The 19,567-nt window shown below is 44.2% G+C and overlaps 1 protein-coding gene across 2 annotated transcripts in view; it reads left to right on the plus strand.

Moving 5' to 3' along the window:
• The window catches only part of lgi1b (leucine-rich, glioma inactivated 1b), a 38,252-nt gene extending 20,033 nt beyond the window's left edge, over positions 1-18,219 (plus strand). For both annotated transcript variants that reach the window (XM_085994805.1, XM_085994806.1), the window contains 3 exons: positions 13,822-13,994; positions 15,432-15,596; positions 15,683-18,219. In XM_085994805.1, the coding sequence (XP_085850931.1) occupies positions 13,822-13,994; positions 15,432-15,596; positions 15,683-16,503 (1,159 nt within the window). In that variant the 3' untranslated portion in view covers positions 16,504-18,219. The remainder of the gene's footprint in view (positions 1-13,821; positions 13,995-15,431; positions 15,597-15,682) is intronic.
• Positions 18,220-19,567: the final 1,348 nt, after the last annotated feature.

Raw genomic sequence — 19,567 nt, forward strand, 5'->3', positions numbered from 1 at the left:
ATCCTTCCTAAGGTGTGGTACCCAGATCTGAACACAGTACTCCAGGCATGGTCTAACCAGGGATTTGTATAGCTGCAGCATGATTTCTAACCCCTTGTTTTCTCGTCCTCTAGATATAAAGGCCAGCATTCCATTAGCCTTTTTGATTTTTTTTGTACCTGTCCATGACATTTTAATGATCTATGTACATAGACCCCTAAGTCTCTTTGGACCTCCACTGCTTCTAGCTGTTTACCATTTAGAAAGTAATCTATCTTTTTTAGGTCCAAAGTGGATGACTTCACATTTGCCTATATTGAAATCCATTTGCCACAGTTGTGCCCATTAAATTCATTTATTAGTATCTCTTTGTAATTTTATGCTTCCATCTATACTGCTTACAATGCCACCTATCTTTGTATCATCAGCAAACTTGAATATGTGGTTCTCTCTCCCATCATCTAATAATGTTAATAAATACAGTGAATATATGAGGCTCTAACACAGATCCCAGTGGGACGCCACTAGTCACATCTTGCCAATTAGAGTACCTGTCCATTATTCCTACTCTCAGCCAATCTCCTAACCAGGTCAATAATTTGCCCTCAATTCCATGAGCTTCAACTTTAACTAACAGTCTCTTATGAGAGACTTTATCAAATGCCTTCTGGAAGCCCACATAAGTAACATCCATAAACATTCCCTTCTTTAGTCACCTCTTCAAAAAATTCAATCAGGTTCGTCAGGCATAACATACCTTTTACAAATCCATGCTGGCTCTCTGACCAGCTGAAAATTTTCAAGGTGTTCAGTCACTCCATCCTTAGTTATAGAGTGGTTAGCCTAACATCTGTTGTTGGGAAAGCAGTAATTTCCTGACAACAGATGTTAGGCTAACCAAACTATAATTCCCTGGTTTCCCTCCCTCACTGTTCTTAAATAGCAGAGTGACATGGGCAATTTTCCAATCTAAAGGAATGATTCCTGAATCGAGAGAACTTTGGAAGATTATAGTTAGGGCAGCTACAAAGTTCTCACCGACTTCCTTTAAAATGTACATGTACATAGATCCCTGAAGGCAGCGGAGCAGGTAGATAAGGTGGTTAAAAAGGCATATGGGATACTTGCCTTCATTAGCCGAGGCATAGAATATAAGAGCAGGGAGGTTATGATGGAGCTGTACAAAACGCTGGTGAGGCCACAGCTGGAGTACTGTGTGCAGTTCTGGTCACCTCACTATAGGAAGGATGTGATTGCTTTGGAGAGGGTGCAGAGAAGATTCACCAGGATGTTACCTGGGATGGAGCGCCTCAGCTATGAAGAGAGGCTGGACAGGCTGGAGTTGTTTTCCTTGGAGCAGAGAAGGCTGAGGGGGGACCTGATTGAGGTGTACAAAATAATGAGGGGCATAGATAGGGTAGATAAAGAGGAACTTTCCCCCTTAGTGGGGGGGTCAATAACAAGGGGGCATAGATTCAGGGTAAGGGGCAGGAGATTTAGAGGGGATTTGAGGAGGAACCTTTTCACCCAGAGGGTGGTTGGAAGGTGGAACTCAATGCCTGAAAGGGTGGTGGAGGCAGGAACCCTCACAACATTCAAGAAGCATTTGGATGAGCACTTGAAATGCCATTGCATACAAGGCTATGGACCAAATGCTGGAAAATGGGATTAGACTGGACAGGGATGGATGGGCGGCGCAGACACGATGGGCCGAAGGGCCTCTTTCTGTGCTGTAAAACTCTATGACTCTATGACTCTATGACTCTAAAATCCTGGGATGAAAACCATCTGGTCCTGGGGGTTTGTCACTCTTTAGTGCCATTTTTTTCATCATTACTATTAATTTGCTTACGTTAATTTTGGTGAGTCCCCGTCTCTGATTCAATATTAGTTTCCTTAGGATGTCCAGCATACTATCCTCTTCCTCTACTTTAAATACTGACGCAAAGTAATTATTTAATGGATCTGTCATTTCCTTATTTTCATTTATAATATCACCCTTGTCAGTTTTTAAGGGGCCACACTGCTCTTAACCACCCTCTTTTTCCTAATATATGTTGGTTTTGATATCCGTTGCAAGTTTCTTTTCATACTCCCTTTTTGTAGCTCTTACTGTCTGTTTTGTCATCCTTTGCTGTTCTTTGTATCTTTCCCATTCGCCAGGATCTGTGTTATTTTTTGCAATCTTGTATGCTATTTCTTTTACTTTTATGTTGTCCCTTACCTCTTTAGTCGTTCATGGCTTATTTTTGGGCAAGTAGAGCTCTTGCCCCTTAGGGGTATAAACTGATTCGGTATTATGTTAAATTATTTTTTGAACAGCTTCCACTGATCTTCTGTCGTTTTACCCATTAACAGATTTGCCCAATTTACTGTGGACAGTCTCTGTCTCATCCCGTTGAAGTCGGCCTTACCTAAATCTAGAACCTTAGTTGCGTTTCTCCCTTTCAAACACTGAACTCAATCATATTATGGTCACTATTAGATAAATGTTCACGCACCATTAGCCTGTTAACTCAATCTGGCTCATTGCTCATTATTAAATCGAATATGGCCTGCCCTCTTGCTGGACCAGCTCTTTTAAAGGTCAATGTTCCCTCTAATTTTTTTTGGACCGCATGGCCCCTTTAACGGGCTGCGTGGCCCATTCAAAAATTCGTGCATGCGCAGGTTTTGCATTTAAAAACTGGTGAGCCGGCAGTGCGGGAGCTCTATAACACTGCATGGCCACATGGCCACGCAGCTTAAAGGGATCATTGGGTAAGACCCCCTTAAAACAGATCTTTACATTACAAAACATAGAGTGTATCGCAGTGTGTGATGGAATGGTGAGATGAAGAATGAAAAGCAAAGGATGCTACTAGCCATGAGCTTGGGGAATTCTTTTGTTCTCACCTGGAGTAATATCATGGAGTATTATTACCTCCATGCTCAGCCTCTCCGTGTATGAAATCAAGGGTTGCAGCTTAGGTAACCACCCCCGCCCACCCGGTCTGCATCATTGGCATTTCTTATTTGTAGCCTTCTACAAAAAAAATGGGAAAATGTTGGAATCAGGAATCTGAAAAAAGACAAATATGACCCAGGTGCAATGGGCAACAGCCACTTTGTGACTATGTTTGTCATTTGCCACATTTAATAGGCAAATGCCTTGACCTATGGACAATGCAAAGTGCCCAGGAAAAAGAAGGGCACCACTATACATTTGGAAAGTGCATCAGCAGTTCGCACATGCTGTGCTTTGTGTCTCCATGATGCAGCAACAAGCTTACAGTCAAGTGCTGGTAAGATGAATTGTAAGGCAACAATCTGAAAGGAAGCAAAATGGGAGCAGCACTTAACTTGGCAACCTTGCTGAGGCCGGCAAATTTCTTCTGACTTGCACCTAGCTTATGTGGATCGCTAACACTGCGTGGACCCTTTCGGCCAGGTCCACCCACGCAGCTCTAGTAGTGTGATTCACTGTAGGATGGCTCCCTGCTTTAAAAAGGTCCAACCTTTATAGGACCTCCTATTGCAGCACCTCTTTAAATGGAGCTGTTCAATTTCAATTTTTCAATTTCAATTTCAATTTTATTTGTCACATAACCAAATACAACAAGTGAAATCCAGTCAGTGAAATGCTTTTTTCTTAACGAGCCGAGCGCACCAAGCAGCAAAGGACACTTAGCTGCCCGGTACGTACGGAGCCCGCAAGGACGGCAGCCATTTTCATCGGTGCCATCACAATAGGGTCCGCTCTCGCCTCGCTCCGCCTTTCCCGCACTCCTGCCCGACAATCTTTAGCCGCTGTGGTACCGACGTCCCGGGGCCTGCTTCTCCCTGGCTTCTAGTCATTTCAGTATCTGTTCAGAAGCAAGACAGGCTTAAGAGTGAGCTAAAGCCCTCTAAGGTTTGCCGCTCAGGAAATTCCATCTCCTGACCCTTGTGTATTCTTGATGAATCATGCACTACATACCAAGGTTGCTGCGCAGCACTAATTGTAACTTAGCTGACATTGTGTTATTTGATGCCTGCACTACCAGCATGTACAGTGCCTTAGCAGCAATGGTCCTGACTGCATTGTTGGCCTTGTATTCTGCTATTTTGGTTAGGTAATTCAGCATTCTATCAGTTTGTTGATTGTTGTTGTGTAGTGATTGGACATATTGGGGCCGATTTTCCTGGAGCCGTCAGGCGGGCTTTCAGGCGTGTGGGGGGGGGGGAAATCGCAAAAATAGGGGGTCGCGACCCCCCCCCCCCGCCTGATTCCCCGCCCCGTCTGATTTTTGCCCAGGCGTTTCTGTCCGACCCGAATCAGTCCCGCCCGCAGCAGGCGGGAGTGGTCTTCAGACACCTTAATCACCAATAATTGGCATCTATAATGCCATTTTAAGGGGCCCTTGCTATTTTCAGCCTTTTCCCACGTTAAACACGCCTGGTGGAAACCCCGCTGGTGAAACCTGGCGTGAACAATATCGGATTGCTGACTATCAGCTGCAGGTCAATCAGGAAAGAAGAGATTTAATCAGACATCATTTGTAGGATGCAGGACCTTGTTGTTTCAGGCTTGGGGCAACTTGTTCCAGGCTTAGGCACAGCTGTGGAAGGTTGGAGCCTCACACACTTCTCCAGTGTGAGCTCCTGGGAAGCCCCTCTCGCCACCCTCACTCAGCGCTTCCTCAACTGAGGCACCTACCAGAAGCATGGGAGGCCTTTTTTTCCTTCCCCTCTTGGCATTAGAGGACCTCCAGCCCCATTCGCGAAATGACACACGCCACAACTGCAGAAGTTGCCATCAGAAATTTTATTTACAATAACCAGCTGATGGCATTTCACCCAAGTGACTACCCTTGTGACTATTAGTGCTTTATTTTCCTCTTACGCGTGCTCCTACGTAGTGGTTCCCCTGTGGCTTCAGCAGATGTGGAGGCCCCTTGCTCACTTTCCTGCTGCTCCTGTCTTGACACCTTTGGCGGGCGTCCTCTGGGATGGCGAGCCTGTGAGGGCTCGCCAGCAGTCTGCTGCTCCTGCGGCTGTGCAGGGGTTGAGACCTCTATCTCCGTTGGGTGTGGACTCCGGCGGGGCTCTAACCGAGGGCTCTGCAGTGGCATGGAAGTGTGAGCGCTTGGAGAGGAGCCCCCACTTCCTTGAGGTCTGCCACCAACCTCCCTCTCATGGGTCTGGTCCCCCTCAGTGCCTGCAAGTGGCTTGAGAGCAGCTTGCTGCACATCAGGGGGGCCATGGGGACCTGTTTCTACAATGGCAGTCCTACTCAGAGGGCCTGCCATTAAGGTCTGATTTCTCTGTTCAATAGCTGACCATCGCTCCTCCAGAGATGTCAGTCTATTCTGAACACTCTCCATGTTTTCAACACTCTGGCGACTTAGCTCCTCCATGGCCATAGCCATCCTCTCCTCTACTGTAGCCATCCTTTCCACGGAGGTTGCCATCCTTTCCGTGGTGATGCGTTCATGTGCCAATGACTCCACAAAGACTCTGCTCTTGTTCGCTATGGACTCCCCCATTCACTCCACACTCGCAGCGACCCTGGAGACAAAACCTGTCAGAGACTCCTCAGAATCACAGAAATCACAGAAACCCCACAGTGCAGATAGAGGCCATTTCGGCCCATCGAGCCTGCACCGACACATATCCCACCCGATCCCCGTAACCCCTACACCAACACATATCCCACCCTATCCCCGTAACCCCACGTATTTAATCCCCCTAACACTAAGGGTCAATTTATCATAGCCAATCACCCTAACCTGCACATCTTTGGACTGTGGGAGGAAACCGGAGCACCCGGAGGAAACCCACGCACACACGGGGAGAATGTGCAAACTCCACACAGACAGTCACCCGAGGCCGGATTCGAACCCGGGTCCCTGGCGCTGTGAGGCAACAGTGCTAACCACTATGCCACTCCTGCATCTGTGCATGGAGATCCATCACCTCTTCTCTTGCGGATGGACCCAGAGGCAGAGGGTCGACATGCAGCTGAGCTGAGCTGGCAGAGTCCTGCGCCCTCCGACGAGGACTCTCCACTGCTGTCCCTGTCTCCACCATCTGCTGATGCTCACTTGTGAGCTGTGATACACCAGGTGACAACACTACTCTATCTCGCGAAGGTCCCACCGAGGTGTGAGTGTCTGCGCTGGTGCTGGGTGCGCTGAATTCTGCTGACGCTGCGCCCTCAGAGGTTGGAGCTTCCTCTGAGGAGTCTGGCTGCTCAGCCTCTTCCTCCTCTGCAGTGGGGACGGGGGCTCTGGATGGTCCTGTGGGGGAGTAAAGGAAAGAGTTAGAGATGTGATGCCAAGGTTACATGCACATTGGATTTTGCAGATGTTCATAAGCCCAAATGATGTAGCTTCAGAATCATAACAGCGACTCATGCTATGTCAATGAGAGAGATGGAAAACTATTCTGTCACCAGCTTGTGGGAATGCCCCTGTCTCTCCTTCCCCAGCTTCCGCAGCCACAACAGCCCCGACAATTTCCAGCACTCCTTCCTCCCAGGGGGTCAGGTGGGCTATTGAGGGTGGGCCTCCTCCAGTCCTGGCTTACTCTCTGTTGTTGTGAGCTCTCTTTTCCTGCAATGAGGGAGACAAGTGGAGTTTGAGTGAGAATGAAGGAGTGAGTGTAGAGATTGCATAGCATAGATACTTAGAGGGAGACAAAGATGGTGTGAGGCTGCAAGACCAAGGGCCCTCCCTGTGTGTTGTCAATTGTGTTCAAAGCATCAGAGTGAGAGGGAGTGTGAGGGCTGCATGGTGGAATAGTTATGTGAATGTGAGCATATTAGGACAGGAATGAGGAGGAATTTCTTCACCCAGAGAGTGGTGAACCTGTGGAATTCTCTACCACAGAAGGCAGTAGAGGCCAATATATTAAATATATTCAAGAAGGAGTTGGATATATTTCTTAAGGCTAAAGGGATCAAGGGGTATGGGGAGAAAGCAGGGACCGGGTACTGAATTTGGATGATCAGCCATGATCGCATTGAATGGCGGAGCAGGCTCGAGGGGCCGAATGGCCTACTCCTGCTCCTATCTTCTATGTTTCCATGTTTCTACTACGTCATAGGGCTTTATGCAGTCCATTTGAGATGTAATTTCCCAAAAATGTTAAGGCAATTGGTCAGGATCTTTGGTTTCTGAATAGTTTTGGTCAATCAAGATTTCCACTTTTGCTCAACATGTGCCTGGATGCCCATTCATGACGTACTATGAAATGTACCATTGCTTTGACTCCTTACCTGGGTGCTTTTTCCTCAGATCAGAAAACTTCTTCCTCAAATTATTCCAGGTGCAATGGGCCTTGGAAACAGAATTCACCTCCTCTATGTTGTGCCATGCCTGGCTTCTCTGAATTTGTCTCTGATTCAAGGAGCCAATTTCTGCACTGCTGTACCCCATGAAGTAATGCCTGCAAGGCATAATTTTCAAAGTGAATTTTTCTTAACTGTACCCTTTTCAATGTTTTGGAAAGTTGCAGTGTTGCAGTACAGCTTTCTCACAGTATTTATGCTGCTTAAGCAAGGAAAGAAATATCTTGTATGTATACTGCACCTTTTAAGTCCTCAGGACATGCCAATGTGCTTTACAGCTATCTAATTACTTTTGAAGTGTGGTCACTGTTGTTTTGCACATAGCAAGATCTCAATAACAGCAGTGAGTTGAATGACCAGTTAATCTGTTCTGGCAATGCTGTTGAAGGATAAATATTGGCCCGGATAACTCCCATACTCTTCTTTAAATAGTGTCATTGGATTTTTTACATCCACCTGAGTAAACAGATAAGGCCTTGATTTAATGTCTCATCTGAAAGATGACACCTCTGACAATGCAATACTCCCTCAGTAGTGTAAAGGTAAAGGTGTGAATTCACATGTTATTGGCACTGATTTTATTCATACCAAAACAAAATGACTTTAAATAGGGTAAAAAGAAAGAAAGTGCTCTGAAATTATATGCTCCAGTCACAGAGTGGGACATGAGCATTACCTTCTGAAGCATTGAGTCAAGGATTACATTGTTGTAGGCTTGTTAAACAGATTAAATGCCTATCAGCAGCTATTTGCTATTGTAATGATTGCGAGATCCAAGACAGGTAAAGGTGTGAATTCACATGTTATTGGCACTGATTTTATTCATACCAAAACAAAATTACTTTAAACAGGGTAAAAAGAAAGAAAGATTTACATTTATGTAGCGCCTTTCACAATCTCAGGACATCTCAAAGCACTTTACAGCGAATTAAGTACTCTTTTTGAAATGCAGTGACTGTTGTAATGTAGGAAACTCGGCAGCCAAATATGTGCACAGCAAGCTCCCACAAGCAGCAATGAGATAATGACCAGATAATCTGTTTTTTAGTGATACAATAGCAAAATCTCCTCTGGAGATCTTCTCTCCATGGCTGTCAATCTCATAGTCCCCCCCAACCCTGCACAGCCCGCTTCTACCTCCTTCCCAAGATCCACAAATAGGGCTGCCCTGGTAGAACCATCGTTTCAGCCTGTTCTTGCCCCACGGAACTGATTTCTTCCTATCTCAGCTCTATTTTTTCTCCCCTTGTCCAGTCTCTTCCCACCTACATTCGCGACTTTCCCAATGCCCTCCGCCACTTTAACAGTTTCCAGTTTCCTGGCCCCAACCGTCTCCTTTTCACTATGGACATCCAGTCCCTCTACACCTCCATCCCCCACTGGGATGGCCTGAGGACGCTCTGCTTCTTCCTTGAACAGAGGCCCAACCAGTCCCCATCCACCATCACCCTCCTCCACCTGGCTGAACTTGTTCTCACATTGAACAACTTCTCCTTTGACTCCACTCACTTCCTCCAAATTAAAGGTGTTGCTATGGAACCCGCATGGGTCCTAGCTATGCCTGCCTTTTCGTGGGATATGTGGAACATTCTTTGTTCCAGTCCTACTCAGGTCCGCTCCCTCACCTCTTTTTCCAGTACATTGATGACTGTATCGGTGCTGTTTCCTGCTCTCGCCCTGAACTAGAAAATTTAATTCACTTTGCTTCCAATTTCCACCCTTCCCTCACCTTCACATGGTCCATCTCCGACTCTTTCCTTCCCTTCCTCGACTTCGCCGTCTCCATCTCTGGGGATAGGCTATTGACAAACATCCACTATAAGCCCAGTGACTCCCACAGCTACCTGGACTACACTTCCACCCACCCCGCTTCCTGTAAGGACTCTATTCCATTCTCCCAGTTCTCTGTTCTGACGATGCCACCTTCCATACTAGTGCTTCCGATATATCTTCCTTTTTCCTCAACCGAGGATTCCCCTCTACCGTGGTTGACACAGCTGTTGACCGTGCCCGTTCCATTTCCGGCACTTCTGTTCTCACCCCTTCCCCTCCCTCCCAGAACCATGATAGGGTTCCCCTTGTCCTCACCTTTCACCCCACCAGCCTCCACATGCAACGGATCATCCTCCGCCATATCCGCCACCTCCAGCGTGATCCCACCACCAAACACATCTCCCCCTCCCCCCTCTTTTCAGCATTCCGAAGGGACTGCTCGCTCCGCGACATCCTGGTCCATTCCTCTATCACTCCCAACACCTCTTCCCCTTCCCACGGCACCTTCCCATGCAAGCGCAGGAGTTGCAACACCTGCCCTTTTACCTCCACCCTCCCCACTGTCCAGGGCCCCAAACACCCCTTCCAGGTGAAACAGCGATTTACTTGTACTTCTTGCAATTTAGTATACTATATTTGCTGCTCAAGATGCGGTCTCCTCTACACTGGGGAGACCAAACGCAGATTGGGTGACCGCTTTGTGGAACACCTCTGTTCAGTCCGTAAGCATGACCCCGAGCTTCCGGTCGCCTGTCACTTTAATTCTTCGCTCCACTCCCACTCTGACCTCTCTGTCCTCGGCCTCGTACACTGTTCCAATGAAGCTCAACGTAAGCTCGAGGAACAGCACCTCATCTTTCGATTAGGCACTTTACAGTCTTCTGGACTCAACATCGTGTTCAACAATTTCAGACTATAACCTCGGCCCCTTTGTTTTCTTTTTTCTCTCACTTGGCAGCGGTTGATGATTCTGCCATCGTCATTTACACCTCATCTAGACTCATCTTTTGTTTCTTAACTTGTCCCATTACCATCTCCTTTTGCCTTGCACCATCATCCTTTTTGTCTTTTAATCTTTCCTGCCTTCCATCCTATCACGGACCTTCCCTTTGTTCTTTCCTCCCCTCCTCCCTTTCCCTGCCCCACACTTGCTTAATAATCTGTTACTTCCAGTTCTGATGAAGAGTCATCGACCTGAAACGTTAACTCTGTTTTTCTCTCCATGATGCTGCCTGACCTGCTGTGTTTCCATCATTTTCTGTTGTTGTTTTTAGTGATGTTGGTTGAGGGATAAATATTGGCCAGGACACTGGGGAGAACTCCCCTGCTCTTCTTTGAAATAGTGCCACGGGATCTTTTACATCTACTTGAGAAGGCAGGCGGGGCATCAGTTTAACGTCTCATCTGAAAGACGGCATTCCATGTCAGCCTAGATTTTGTGCTCAAGTCTCTGGAGTGGGTCTTGAAACTACAACCTTCTGACTTGGAGGCGAGAGTGCTACTATTAAGCCTACTACTGACACTTACGTATGTGAAACAAAACTTTGGGACACTGGTTTAATGAATAAAATAAATGAAGTATTCTCCTTGCTGTCATCCAACGCCTCTCCACCGTCATCCAGCTGGGTGGGACTGCACTCGCCTGGTTCCATTCTTATCTATCTAATCGTAGCCAGAGAATCACCTGCAAAGGCTTCTCTTCCCGCTCCTGCATCGTTACCTCTGGTGTCCCCCAAGGATCTATCCTTGGACCCCTCCTATTTCACATTGACATGCTGCCCCTCGGCGACATCATCGAAAAACACAATGTCAGTTTCCACATGTACGCTGATGACACCCAGCTCTACCTCACCACCACTTCTGTCGACCCCTTCACTGCTCTAAATTGTCAGACTGCTTGTCTGACATCCAGTACTGGATGAGCAGCAATTTTCTCCAATTAGATATTGGGAAGACCAAAGCCATTGCCTTTGGTCCCCGCCACAAACTCTGTTCCCTAGCCACTGGCTCCATCCCTCTACCTAACATCTGTTTGAGGCTGGATCAGACTGTTCGCAACCTTGGTGTCATATTTAACCCTCAAATGAGCTTCCGACCACAAATCCGCACTATAACTAAGACCGTCTATTTCCACCTCTGTAATATTGCCCGTCTCCGCCCCTGCCTCAGCTCATCTGCTGCTGAAACCCTCATTCATGCCTTTGTTACCTCTAGACTTGACTATTCCAATGCACTCCTGTCCGGCCTCCCACGTTCTACCCTACGTAAACTTGAGGTCATCCAAAACCCGGCTGCCCGTGTCCTAACCCGCATCAAGTCCAGTTCACCCATCACCCTTGTGCTCGCTGACCTACATTGGCTCCCAGTTAAGCAACGCCTCAATTTTAAAATTCTCATATCTTGTATTCAAATTCCTCCATGGCCTCGCCCCTCCCTAACTCTGTAATCTCCTCCAGCCCCACAACCCCCTGAGATATCTGTGTTTCTCTAATTCTGCCCTGCTGAGCATCCCTGCTTTTAATTGCTCAACCATTGGTGGCCATGCCTTCAGCTACCAGGGCCCTAAGCTCTGGAATTCCCTGTCCACCTCTATACATCTCTGCCTCTCTATCTCTCTTTCCTTTTATAGGTTTTATAGATATGTGAAGAGAAAAAGATTGATGAAGTCAAGCATAGGCCCCTTGCAGTCAGAATCAGGGGAATTTATAATGGGGAACAAAGAAATGGCAGATCAACTAAATACATATTTTGGTTCTGTCTTCACAAAGGAGGACACAAATAACCTCCCAGAGATGCCGGGGAACATAGGGTCTGATGAAAGGGAGGAACTGAAATAAATCAGTATTTGTAAGGAAATGGTGTTAGGGAAATTGATGGGATTGAAGGCCGATAAATCCCCAGGGCCTGATAATTTACATCCTAGGGTACTTAAGGAAGTGGCCCTAGAAATAGTAGATGCATTGCTGATCATCTTCCAACATTCGATGGAATCTGGAACAGTACCCATGGATTGGAGGGTAGCTAATGTTACCCTACTATTCAAAAAGGTGGTAGAGAGAAAATGGGGAATTCAGGCCGGTAAGCCTGACATCGGTAGTGGGGAAAATGCTAGAGTCCATTATAAAAGATGTAATAGCAGAGCACTTGGAAAACAGTGACAGGATCGGACAAAGTCAACATGGATTCACAAAAGGTAAATCGTGCTTGACTAATCTACTGGAATTTTTTGAGGATGTAACTGGTAAAATAGATAAGGGAGAACCAGTGGATGTGGTGTATCTGGACTTTCAGAAGGCCTTTGATAAGGTCCCGCATAAGAGATTAGCATGTAAAGTTAAGGCACATGGGATTGGGGGCAAGGTATTGACTTGGATAGAGAACTGGTTGGCAGACAGAAAGCAAAGAGTTGGAATAAACGGGTCTTTTTCCAAATGGCAGGCAGTGACTAGTGGGGTACCGCAGAGATCAGACCTTGGACCCCAGCTATTCACAATATGTATAAATGATCTGGACAAGGGAACTAGATGTAATATCTCCAAATTTGCTGACGACACAAAGCTGGGTGTGTGTGTGTGCTGTGAGGAGGATGTCGAGAAATTCCAGGATGATTTGGACATGTTGGGTGATTGGGCAGAAACATGGCAGATGCAATATAACGTGGATAAATGTGAGGTTATCCACTTTGGTGGCAAAAACAGGAAGGCAGATTATTATCTAAATGGCAATAGATTGGGAGAAGGGGAAGTGCAACGAGACCTGGGTGTCCTTGTGCACCAGTCGCTGAAGGTAAGCATGCAGGTGCAGCAGGCGGTTAAGAAGGCAAATGGTATGTTGGCCTTCGTAGCGAGAGGGTTTGAGTACAGGAACAAGGATGTCTTGCTGCAGTTGTACAGGGCCTTGGTGAGACCACATCTTGAGTATTGTGTGCAGTTTTGGTTGCCTTATCTGAGGAAGGGTGTTCTTGCCATGGAAGGAGTTCAGCGAAGATTCACCAGGCTGATACCTGGGATGGCAGGAATGACGTATAAGGAGAGATTGGATCGATTGGGCTTGTACTCACTGGAGTTTAGAAGAATGAGAGGTGATCTCATTGAAACTTATAACATTCTGACAGGACTGGACAGACTAGATGCAGGAAGGATGTTTCCGATGGTCAGGGAGTCCAGAACCAGGGGACACAGTCTAAGGATAAAGGGTAGGCCATTTAGGACAGAAATGAGGAGGAATTTCTTCACCTGGAGAGTGGTGAACCTGTGGAACTCTCTACCACAGAAGGCGGTGGAGGCCAGTTCATTAAATATATTCAAGAAGGAGTTGGATATATTTCTTAAGGCTAAAGGGATCAAGGGGTATGGGGAGAAAGCAGGGACCGGGTACTGAATTTGGATGATCAGCCATGATCGCATTGAATGGCGGAGCAGGCTCGAGGGGCTGAATGGCCTACTCCTGCTCCTATCTTCTATGTTTCTATGTTTCTATGTTTCCTCTTTAAAATGCTCCTTAAAACCTACCTCTTTGACCAAGCTTTTGGTTATCTGCATAATTTCTCCTTATGTGGCTTGGTGTCAATTTTTTTGTCTTATAACACTCCTGTGAAGCACCTTGGGATGTTTCATTATGTTAAGGGTGCTATATAAATACAAGTTGTTGTTTTGAAAAAATATAAGATCATATCGTATTAATATCAGGCAATATTATAGCAGTATTTAACTATGCAATTTTCATAAGTCACTGATTAAAACTGCTTTTCTTCACAGAGATCTTAGAGGCAATTCTTTCCACTGTGATTGCAAATTGAAATGGCTGGTGGGATGGTTGACTAGCACCAATGCAACAGTTGATGAGATCCATTGTGCAAATCCAGTGCAGGAGCATAAGGAACCAAAGATAAGTAGCCTCGCACTGAAAGAATTTGACTGCATGATTGCAGGTGATTCAATAAGACTCAATAATATTTTTGTATAATGAGCAGTGCTAGCATTAGAATTTCCAAATTCGATTTGCCCTGGGTCCAGAAATGTATGGATTTCAGACAAAGTTGGGTGAACTAAAATTGTTTGATAATTTTTATGGTGCTTCCCCTATGCTGTTTATCTCTAGATCCCTGCTGTTGGCTTCCACCATCGGTCTTTCTTCGGGTGGGAGGCAGACTGATCTGGCCAGTAGATGCCTCCATAGCAATTATCAACGTTGACATACGATTCATCAACAGAAGTACATGGTTGTGGATCTGATTCTCAGCATTTCTTTCTCTCTCCTGCAATCCCAGATGAAGCAGTTTGCTACTATATTGATATTTTGGAGTAATTTGTTTTTTATTTTACCATTTTAATTCAATTTGATCATTTTAGTTAATTTTGTTTTAAACATTGGTTTGGGTGGGGCAGAACCTCGCCAGAAAAATCTAGTAATGGCTCCCCTTTGGGGAGCCATCCCTGTGGGGCTAGGCCCTACATTTAGACTGACCTGCCTCAAAAAATGGCCACTTCAGAATGCTTATTTTCTGTTCTCATTCTAAATGTGCATTACCGTACAAGTTTGTCTGTTATGTTCTGCCCTAGGGATGAGATTCTTGAGCCACTTACGAGGGAAGATTGGCTGAGGTGGTTTACTGTTGCATTCCTCACGACTTTTATCTTCGCAGTACCTTCTCCTAGGTGGTCTGCACCTAAGGCTAAAGAGCCCTACCAACCCTTACAATGGTTGGGCTGCAACCAGACCCATCAGTTGCAAGTACCCCCATAGGACATCAGTCCAGTATAAAGAGCTGGCTCTCCACCTGCCGGGCCTGTCTGAACCCATGCCCTCCATATTAGAGTCCAACACTCTTAGAACAAACAGGCTTCTTTTCCTTTTAGTTTTTTTATTAATCATTTATTTTGCTTTTATTTATATACTTATAAAATTCTTTATTACTTTTTTCTCACCACAGGACTGTAGTGTGGTTTATCTTTTGGTAGATATTACCAAGCAGTATAGAGTGAGGTTGTGCATGGTGCCTATTGGTGCTTCCCCAAGTGATCCTTCCCCTTGTGCCTAGTGGTGCTTCCCCCAGTGCCTAGTGGTCTTTTTCCTGGTGCCCACTGGTCCTTCCCCTAGTGCCCACTGGTGCTTTCTCAGTGCCTAATGGTCCTTCCCTTAGGGTCTACTGGTGCTTGCCCCAATTTATGGTTATTGCAGCCTTACAAAAACTAATTTCATTGAAAGGTAAACTTCAGTTCACCCAGAATTTTTTAAGCTGGTGAACTAATTAAGGGAGAAGATCATAGAAAAACTCAATTTTCCTGTCCTACCTTTAGTAATGCATGAATGGTTAACTTTTGACGAATGGTTAAAATTAATAAATGGTACTTTTTCTTTTTCATAGATTTTGTTGTTTACCAGACTCTGAAATTTCAGTCTATATCAATTGAAAGCTTCAATTACATGAATGATATTTATGTAGCGATTGCGCAACCTTTTGCTGGGAACTGCAGCATCTTTGAATGGGATCATGTAGAAATGGTCTTTAGGAATTTCGACAACATTACTGGTATGAATGCCTCTCATTTAAAGTGGAAAAGAGCATTACTGTTTCTTTGTGCATTGTTTCTGATTTTCTTTTGGTTCTTTACACAGGCACTTCAACAGTATTCTGTAAACCATTGATCATTGAGGGCCAGCTGTTTGTAGTTGTTGCCCAGCTCTTTGGTGGCTCCCACATATACAAAAGGGATATTTCTGCCGACAAGTTTATTAAAATCCAGGATATAGACGTTTTAAAAATCAGAAAACCAAATGACATTGAATCATTTCAAATAGAAGGAGAATGGTTCTTCATTATTGCAGATAGCTCAAAGGGTGGGACTACAACTGTATATAAATGGAATGGAAATGGATTTTACTCTCATCAGTCATTGCATCATTGGCACAGAGATATAGATGTGGAGTACCTTGAAATAGCTAACAAACCACATTTAATCCTGTTAAGTAGTTCCCAGCGCCCTATTGTCTATCAATGGAACATAGGGAAGAAAGAATTTGTTTGGCGTATTGACATTCCTGAGACAGAAGATGTATATGCAGTCAAACATTTTAAAATCAAAGACAATTTATATATTTGCTTAACAAGATTCCTTGGTGACTCCAAGATAATGAAATGGGATGGCTCCATGTTTGTGGAAGCACAGACTTTTCCATCACGAGGATCCATGGTATTGCAGCCTCTTAAAGTAAACAAATGGCAATACGCCATTCTGGGAAATGACTACTCATTTACTGAGATCTTTAAATGGAACACAGTCAAAGGAAAATTTGTGAAATTTAATGAAGTCATCATCCAGGCTCCAAGGGCATTCACTCATGTATTAGCAAACAACCGTGAGTTTTTGTTTGCCTCAAGTTTTAAAGGAAGTACACAAATATATGAACACATTATAATTGACACAAGTGGGACATAAGAAGGCTGACTTAGATGTGTTTACATACCAGGAGAAGACTTCTTGAAATCACAGTGGATACACATGTAGCATCCGCAGTATTTTGCTTTTGTATTAGTGGATACACATATATAACTGGATATGATAATGAAGTCCATGTATGATTTTGCATTGCTGTATTTTAAAATGAAGGCTGTTTTAGTCAACACTGCAAGAAAAACAATAATGCCTGTTACTTTTCCTTAATTTTACAGTAAAGTAACATGTATAGCACTTCAGCAAGCAGATCTCACTCTAAATGAACTTACACTTACACAACTGGCACCTTTAGGTAGAATCCCACCATAGGAGGGTGGCACTTGTTAAGGACAGCTATCAAAACTGCTGGGATCATTCTGCTAAGCTATGATCAGTTGTGGTATAGTCACCTAAGGGTGCCTTAATTCATACAACTATGTCTTATCCCCAGAAGTGAGGAGCAAGTTGCTGGAGGTCTATAAAATGGCCACTGAAGCACCAGCCATGTTTATGGTTCAGTGCACAAATCAGATAATTAATGTATATTGCTTTTTTATTTCACATAGTAAGACTAGATGCAAAAAGGATAAATTGCTCAGGCCAAAGTGTGTAGTGAAATCATAAATATGTTCTTTTTGAATGAATTTATAATGTCAGTACACATAGACCAAAGTAGGTCTTCCCCATTACATCTTCCCCTCTCATTATTCCCAGTCATTACCTAGAAATTACTGTTGATAATATCAGTGGATGAATGCTTAATGCATTCATGTGACATTCCTCTGTTTACTATTTTAACAGAGACTTTAACCCATTTAAAATAACCAAGTTAATGCTGTGTTAAAATAGATGGATGCTGTGTTAAAATAGATGGATGAGTGCTATATGAATGCATTAATTGTTAGTCCACTGATATCACAGATAGGTTTTTGGCATTAAAGTTGTTATAGAAATCTACATCTAAACATACTGGGGTGAATTTCTGCTGTTTTTCCAGAGTTTCATTGCCTCTTCTGCCGAAGTTATGGTGGACAAATGGGAAAACACCTGTGGAAATTAATCTGCTAGGTTTTTAAGAATTTCTTAATACTGCTATATATTTTATAATGCAAAATTTCGACCTTATTACAAATCCTTCGTCTTTGCTTCTTCTAAAATTGTAAGCAGATCTCCAGCTGCTAGCCTGAAAGATGTACTTTCCTCTGAAGAGAAGGGATTCTGAACATCTGCAGCTGTTTTCCTGTAGCTTCAGATATCACCGCCAAATATCCTTATCATGTAATTGGAATATTCTGCACTTATTCAGAAGAGATGGCAATGCATTCTGATAGATTTAAAACATCTCTTGTACATGATAATGCTTATGCTGGCTTTCAGTTGGGATTTGTATCATTTCGAAAGATGCATATGTGCTCTGTCCCACCTAGAATTTGAATTTACAAATAATTATAATTAAAGCAGCACTTAAGAAACAACAGTGATCTTTGAGAACTAAGCCACTAGTATCCACCCAATGATCAAATGCTTGCTAACCTGGCAAATACAGACTGTAAATATTTGTTACTTGTCTGTTATACTGGTAAACATTAAAATGTTAACTCAATTTTGATTATTTTTGTAACTATGTCATGTACAAAATCAAAATGATTGTTTCTGTGATGAATGAATTTACAAATGCATTTTATTAACAAATATTCAATAATAAAGTAATCACATCTACCTGAGGCAAACTAATGAATTAAGAAAGGTGCTTATGATCAAAAATATACAGAAGTAGCTTGAATGATATTCGAAATATGTGACTAACAAGATTTCATTATCAAAATACTGGGTTAAGGATTGCCTAAACTCTTAGGGTGTGTTTATACTTTAGTGTCCTTGCAAAGTGATTGCCATTTTTCAGCAACACTAAGATGGCAGTGAAACAACTGAGATAGGCCTGACCTGACTCCAGAGAGAAGCGGTATGAAGCTCCTTGGAGGAGGCAGTCTCGCACCCCTTCAGTTTGTCACTGCATGGAGTATAACTCTAATGCCCTGTCGAGCCAGGTTTAAAATGTGCTCAGGGCAGGGGTCCTTTGCAGTTCTTGAGCACTTTTTATCTTTACTCAAAGTTGATTTAACTGTTCAGGGCACTCTGGATGCTAAATGGGAGCCAGCATTAATTCCCCAGCCCAGCATTGGCCAAGTCAACATTGTTTATGAAAATCAGGCTGTGCTTATATTGCAATTCTTTGAGAATGAAGACAGGATGGAGAGATTGGGATTGGTGGAGTGCATTAGCACACTGTCCTGTCCCTTGTCGGAACTAGATTTAAATCGAGACAGATGGGATGAATGTCTTCCCTCCACCAGCTAAAAGGGTCTTGCATGAAATGAGGTTTGGCGGTCTTACCTCAGGTCCTGATGGACACAGTTCCACAACACAAAAGTACCTACAAATTGGCAATCTTATTCAGAGAAGCCATAAAGTCTCGGATGTAGTGAATTTTTTTCTCTCTAGGCCCCTACAGACACCTCACAGTCTGACACGAGGCTTCACGATGATTCACACTTATCAAATCATCTATATCAATGCTATAAATTAAATGATGAAAGACAAACACTGGCATAGTAAGGAGGCTTCTCTAAGGTTGATGAGGCAGAGTAGCGGAAGTCAGTTCCTGATCATAATGTGCTTGCTGCTCACACTGGCTGTCCAAGTTGAATAAGTTTGCATTCCAGGGCCCCCGTGCCTCTCCTGCCAGGGCCCACTGGGTTGTCTCTTTAACTCTTTGTGAACTGCCTCCGGTCTCCAGATTCTTGCTGCTTTTGTGAAAACTCTATCCTGTTGATAGTTTAGTCTTTTTGCCTTTCTCAGAGTAGCTAGGGAATGGGCGATAAATGCGGCCTTGTCTGTGTCACCCACATCCCAAGGACAATTTTTTTTTAAAGGACTGTTATGAAGAGTGTTTGGCATAGCTGACTCATTCATCTTCTAAAGTAATGTGAGACATAGTGGAACTCATACATACTATCTGGTGTCCGATAACGGGCTCATTGTTTGCCTGGAACATGCTGTCCCAGGT

The sequence above is a fragment of the Somniosus microcephalus genome, chromosome 8 (assembly GCF_052327205.1).
Source record: "Somniosus microcephalus isolate GS21.2 chromosome 8, FLI_Smic_1.0, whole genome shotgun sequence".
Classification (NCBI taxonomy): domain Eukaryota; kingdom Metazoa; phylum Chordata; class Chondrichthyes; order Squaliformes; family Somniosidae; genus Somniosus; species Somniosus microcephalus.